The sequence below is a fragment of the Folsomia candida genome, unplaced genomic scaffold (genome assembly GCF_002217175.1).
Source record: "Folsomia candida strain VU population unplaced genomic scaffold, ASM221717v1 Fcan01_Sc005, whole genome shotgun sequence".
In the NCBI taxonomy this organism is placed as follows: domain Eukaryota; kingdom Metazoa; phylum Arthropoda; class Collembola; order Entomobryomorpha; family Isotomidae; genus Folsomia; species Folsomia candida.
Genome location: NW_019091197.1, coordinates 9,679,218 through 9,684,922, shown reverse-complemented (window position 1 = coordinate 9,684,922; position 5,705 = coordinate 9,679,218). Strand labels below are relative to the sequence as shown.

The 5,705-nt window shown below is 38.7% G+C and overlaps 1 protein-coding gene across 1 annotated transcript; it reads left to right on the top strand.

The window, feature by feature from the left end:
• Window positions 1-1,367: 1,367 nt before the first annotated feature.
• LOC118435656 lies at window positions 1,368-4,109 on the top strand. The gene is made up of 3 exons (XM_035852019.1): window positions 1,368-1,495; window positions 1,960-2,450; window positions 2,736-4,109. Exons 2-3 carry the CDS (start codon window positions 2,180-2,182, stop codon window positions 3,995-3,997), a joined length of 1,533 nt encoding a protein of 510 aa, XP_035707912.1. The 5' UTR covers window positions 1,368-1,495; window positions 1,960-2,179; the 3' UTR covers window positions 3,998-4,109.
• The last annotated feature ends 1,596 nt before the right edge of the window (window positions 4,110-5,705 follow it).

The window sequence follows — 5,705 nt, the reverse complement described above, 5'->3', positions numbered from 1 at the left end:
AAGGTTGAGATTGTTATTGAGTTGGTGCTTCACAAAAGTAATACGAAGTCTAACTACCGTTTAAAAAAGTGTGACATGATAATTTGAATTCCATGCCTTGTATGTCAGTATAATGATTAATTTATGATTTTAGTTAAGTTTTCAACAGAAAAAGGTTAAATACATTTACTGTTATGTCTCGCTTAATTAAAAAGTTTCAATTCTTGAATGGATTGATTTTGATTATCTGAAAGAAGGATGTTTTCTATTTCGGAGTCGTCTAGTAGAGGAAGTTAATTTATTATTTGTTTGGAAAATACTGCCATTTTAAATTGTTTTATAATCAGCTAAGTTAATTAATTACAATCAGTAAGAAAGTATTCAATCAATAACGTAAACCAACCATTGAAAAAAATTCAAATTCACCGCTAAAGTTTACGGACACGTTAATTCGTACACGCGAAATTCGTGCATCCCGTAAACGGCAACGTTAAAGCCAAATTTTACGTTTACGATTGCGTTTACTTGAATTCACCTTAACTCGCAATCTACCTATTGATAAATGACTCAACGTATTTTATGATTAGTCAACCCACTCAATTATTCGTTATCTTTAACAAATAAATTAACCCACACATCCTGCCCACTCAAGCAGATCTGTATCCATTATCAATGTTTCGCAATTCCATTTCAATGTATCGAATAAATTAAAAACAGTGTTTCGGCTGTTACAAAAAATCCGGACGAAATTAATGTACACAAATGGGTATAAAAGTTTAATAACGTCCATCAAAAATCCGGAAAAGTGCACCGAAATTCACAAACATGTACCCCCTTTGGGTACAATTTATAAATTTATATTGCAATTTTTCACATTATTTAAGAAACCATCCTTCAATTTTATTGTATTTTCTTCATCATTTTAATATTTTGGCGTCAGATCATTTTCTACTTTGTGATGTTTCAATGTTTTTGTAGTTGATTTTTTATCATTTTCAGAAACCGATTTTTGTCTCCATTTCTGAGTTTATGGGAATCTAGTTTGGATACGTTTTGGCGAAGGTTTTAAGTCAGTCTAGAATTCAAAATAATTGAATCTCACTTGGCATCTTATTAAAGTATGAAATTCAAGGCATGAATCCGTTTGCTTTATTTCTATGCATTGGTGTGCCTAATTTTTCGTGCTGTGCACCTTTGTGCACTATACAAGCATAAAAATAGTATTTATTGTGGGCACAGGCAAGGAAACACTGGGCAAAAGTGTCGTCCCATTTCAGGTACCTGACTCACACGTGTCACCTCATTTTACGCAATCTATCCCATTGTCCACCTGCCCGATGTGAGTATAATAGGAGGCTGACTGTCCAAAAAATTACCAGTCTGACCTGATCACACGCTGCAGACTTCCATTCTATTTTGGTAAATCAATTGCAAGTAAAGAGTAACAATGACTACTCCCAGGCTAGTAGTTCTCCTCATTTTGTCATTTACGCTGGCTACGAATGCGTCCTTGTTGGTAAGTAACATATATATTTATTAAGTAGCGCAAGCTACTTTATGCAATCGGTTAGTTAGTATGTCTGTCTGTCCGTCCGTGCGTCTGTCAACACTATAACTCGAGAATGGTTTGTCGCAGCGACCTGAAACTTTTAACACATGTTCTTAATGGGTAGGGGGTGACACCCTATTAAGCGGGTGTGGCCACTTTGTCGACATCATGTCGAAAAGCGTCGCCATGGCCTAATTTCTGCATTTTTCTGTCGATTTGCATGAAATTTGGGGGAAACATGTTTTTTGGTGTTGTCGACATGTCGCAATATGGCGATTAAGGTTTCGACCATATTTTCGACTAATTTGTCAAATATTTTTGGTGTAGTCTCGAGATTTTTGCGCAACTTAGGTATCGTGCTTTGCCGCAGTTTATTTGTTAAATATCTTTTTCGATAGTGGAAAAATGTCTCAAATATTTGCATTTTTTAGGAGGAGATTATCAGGAATGGGACAAAGCTGGAATGGACCTATTTCCGCGATGGTGTGAAATATTACATGAAAACGGACATGACGGCACTCCAGAGACTCGCCTCGCCTCAGATTTAACGTCACTTATCAAATAGTTGACGACGAACATACAACAACGGAAGACTGGGCGCCAACTGAAGACGATTTTACAACTACCGTCCCAACCACACCGCGCCCAGAAATGCTGCTAACGGTATTTCGTACCGACACGTCGCAATACGTGACCGTCGAAGGCAATGTTTTGACAGCTGGTAATCCCCAGACTATCTTCACCCTCATTCCCGTGTCCGAAGGGGGCAACCAGTTTCATTTATTTCAAGACGGCGAAACATTCGTCGCCCCCAGAACAAGGGCACCATTTGAATTTGTCCGCCATTCACAGTTTCCTTCCGAACCACCAGCTGTCTTTTCTCTAGAGCCGTATCAATTCTACTTAAACTCGTCGTATGGAGGTGAATGGATTTTATGAGAAAATTATTTTAGGAACGAATCTCAGAATAGATATAATTATAATGGTTTCCTGAAAATACTCAAATCGGATACAAGCATTTTCAAGTCGTTATTTGTGCTATAATTTAGTGAGAAAGCTAATGATGTTGGGAACAGCTGTACGGCTCTTACATACTTATCTATTTACCATAAATTGGTGTAAAGTAAATTAATTGAAGTAAATTAATTGAAGCAAATGAATTAATGTAAATTAATTTAAAATTGTAATTTAAAATAATACTCGACAGGTCAGCGAAGCCGAATTTGGGGCACTCTCCAAGAAATTGAACGACTTCCAGCCCAATCTGAACGTTTGGTTGCTTACCGCGACCTGATCGAACAAATGAATGCCTTCAACCATATTCTCGGTGGGACTGAAGCCTTCCAAGTTGGAGATTCTATTCGACGCTCGATTCCTGGTTATGTGGACACCCTTCCCTTCATCATGCTTCCAGAACAGGTCCAACTCGTCACTCAATCAGCCTCGGAAGACTTCCTGCTCAAACTGTCCGTCGTTGACCCAACCGGAAACGTCATTCCGGTCAACGAACATCTCGCCTACCTGCAGCCTTGGCCGCTTTACCCGTTCACTTTTAGCGGAAATTTGGTTAAATCAGGTAGTGGACAGTACTGGGTTTTGGACACGTCGAATAATCTTCGGTCTAATATTGCCCCTCCCTCGACTACTTTTATCCCGCACTTTTCCGCAAATACGACAGAGTCCTTCATCGTATCCACCTCTTACAATTGGTTTCTCGCATTTGTCGGTGTAAATGCGACATCTAGAAGTTTTCGGTCGTACTCAAATAGTCAAGAAAGGGCTGCCTTTATCGTTTCCCACTATCAGGTCGATGTCGCGGAAATGTATGGCGGTCAAAATAAATCCCTAGGTCCGGAGGTGGCTCATATAATTAAAAAGTACTCCCCTACCCCGGAATTAGGTGGCAAGTTTGAGCAACTGCTAACCTCGGTGGAGGAAAACGGACATATTTATGGAAAAGAGATATTTTCCATTGGGGCGATCATGACGCAGGCGCCAATTTCGAATGACCATCCTGCTTTTACTAAGCTGCCTGAAATGGTGCGAGTAATTTTAACCCGGAATACGTCATTGACTTATCAAGATCAGATAAGCGGGGTAAGGTATCCGATGAAGTATTCCTGGGCGTCGGACCTTCACCAAGGGGTTGAATCGTATTCGTTTCGGATTTCCCCGCCGCCGTTGGCCAATGAGACTTTTGCATCGGCAAAATTTTGCATTGTTTACGGATTCGGAGGAGAAGTTCAACCGCAACGAGTTTTCATTAATCCGACCACCAAACTTCTCACGCAAGAATTGCTGAATGGCCTAGTTTACGATTTAGAGCTCGACATTTCCCAGGGGCTGGATTTGGTCAACCTTTCGTGGAATAATACCCGCGTCGTTACGTCAAATATGCAGCCAGATTTCTATTTCCAGGCAGGCAACCAATTTCAAAGCGCTAATTTTATTGTGCGTGAATTTATTTAAAATTTAAACTGGTGAAGGACTGAAATTCGCGAATTTATTAATTTCTTGTAAAGTTAATAATCTAGGGGCAAATATGAATGTTATGTGGATAAGATTGAATAAAATTAAATAAAAGGACTACTAAATTTCAGCAATTAATCAAATCTGACCTGAATTGCAACCATTTGTCCGTTATCAACAATCAAATTGGGCTAGAAGTAAAATACAATTCTACTGAGCAATCCCTCAAAAATCTTCGGGTTTTGATTATATGTCCATTTCTAAATAAATGTATTGCCCATCCCAGTTATGTTGACCGATTCTTTACCATGGTCTCAGTTTGCCTCTGATGTTAATCAAATGGGCAAATAACTAGCGGGAGGCAAAAATCTGTCATTAGATCTGGGACGGCCCGTCCCGGACGGGCAATACAATGTAGTAAAAAACCTATTAGTACAGCTTTGCGGAGCCCGACCCAGGGTAATGAAATATCAGTGTGGGTCACCCCAAACGGTCACTCACGATGAGAATTTTGTCAATTGCACGTCATATCCTTTCCTTAAAAGCCACTGGCTATCCATACACACTAAAAATTATTAATTCTGTACCGAGTCAACAACAGCCCATGGAGTGGTTAAAAGTAATTCTACTCGGTGCAAGGTTGGGTAGTACTTTTATGCCAAAGGGTAACCCAACTTGTCCTACACGAGTTAACTCCTAACCCACGACCGGGTTAATCGATATGCATTTTACACTGCACCAGTTGCCGTTACCCCGGTTGCTAGTTACTTCTTACTCTTCATGTGGTTAGACTTTACTCTCGTGATGGTTAATAATTTATTAGCGCGCAGTAGGAAATGACTTTTAAAGTTTACTTTATTAAATCATAATTTAATAAAATTATTTCAGTTAATAAAATTAAAAATAATAATTATACAACCTGCACATCACAACAATAATATTATTCTATTACAATTTCCTTTTCGATACTTTTATCAAATTAAATAAGAACAAACTCAAGTAGAAAATAAAAAATACTAATTTCAAATCCTTGGCATAATTTGTCCAATTAGTGCTTGCACAACCGGGGTCAATATTAAGCTGTCACAAGGCTTTCCTGCTACTCCATGCTCCAAAAATAGCCATACATTTTTCGATTCAATTGGTGGTGGCAGGTAGAGCACCGTAAAACTTTTGAAACACGTATCCAGCGCCAGTAAAAAACTTCTTCCGCATGGTATTGCGAATTTGCTCAGAATTACGTAGAAATCTTCACATTTCAAATCATAAGGACATCCGCGACGTGCGTGTTTTTCTGGAATAATATCAGAAAATATTAAGTTTGTATCGCTAATAACTTCTCGTAATTAAATGTGATTAAATTACCGATTTAAACATAATCAAGCTGTTTCGGGCGTCATGATCTGACGCTTTAACTGTCCTCTTCCGTCGCTTGGATTTCGGTGGGCTTGCTATTTCCTCCATATCGTCATCTTGATCTGAGTTAATGACCGATGTGGATTTATTCGACAATTTCCTTGCACAAGACGGCAGAATGTAAGGCATTAAGCTGAATGCAAGCAATGATATATCATCTAGAAAAATAAAATGGAAGTAAATTAATACGTCGTATTATGAAGCGTCAATTTAAAGGGCAAAATTAATGTACCGTCGGTCAGGTCACACCTTGGTTTCCTTACATCCAATTTTTTAGTGTAATCTATTCCAC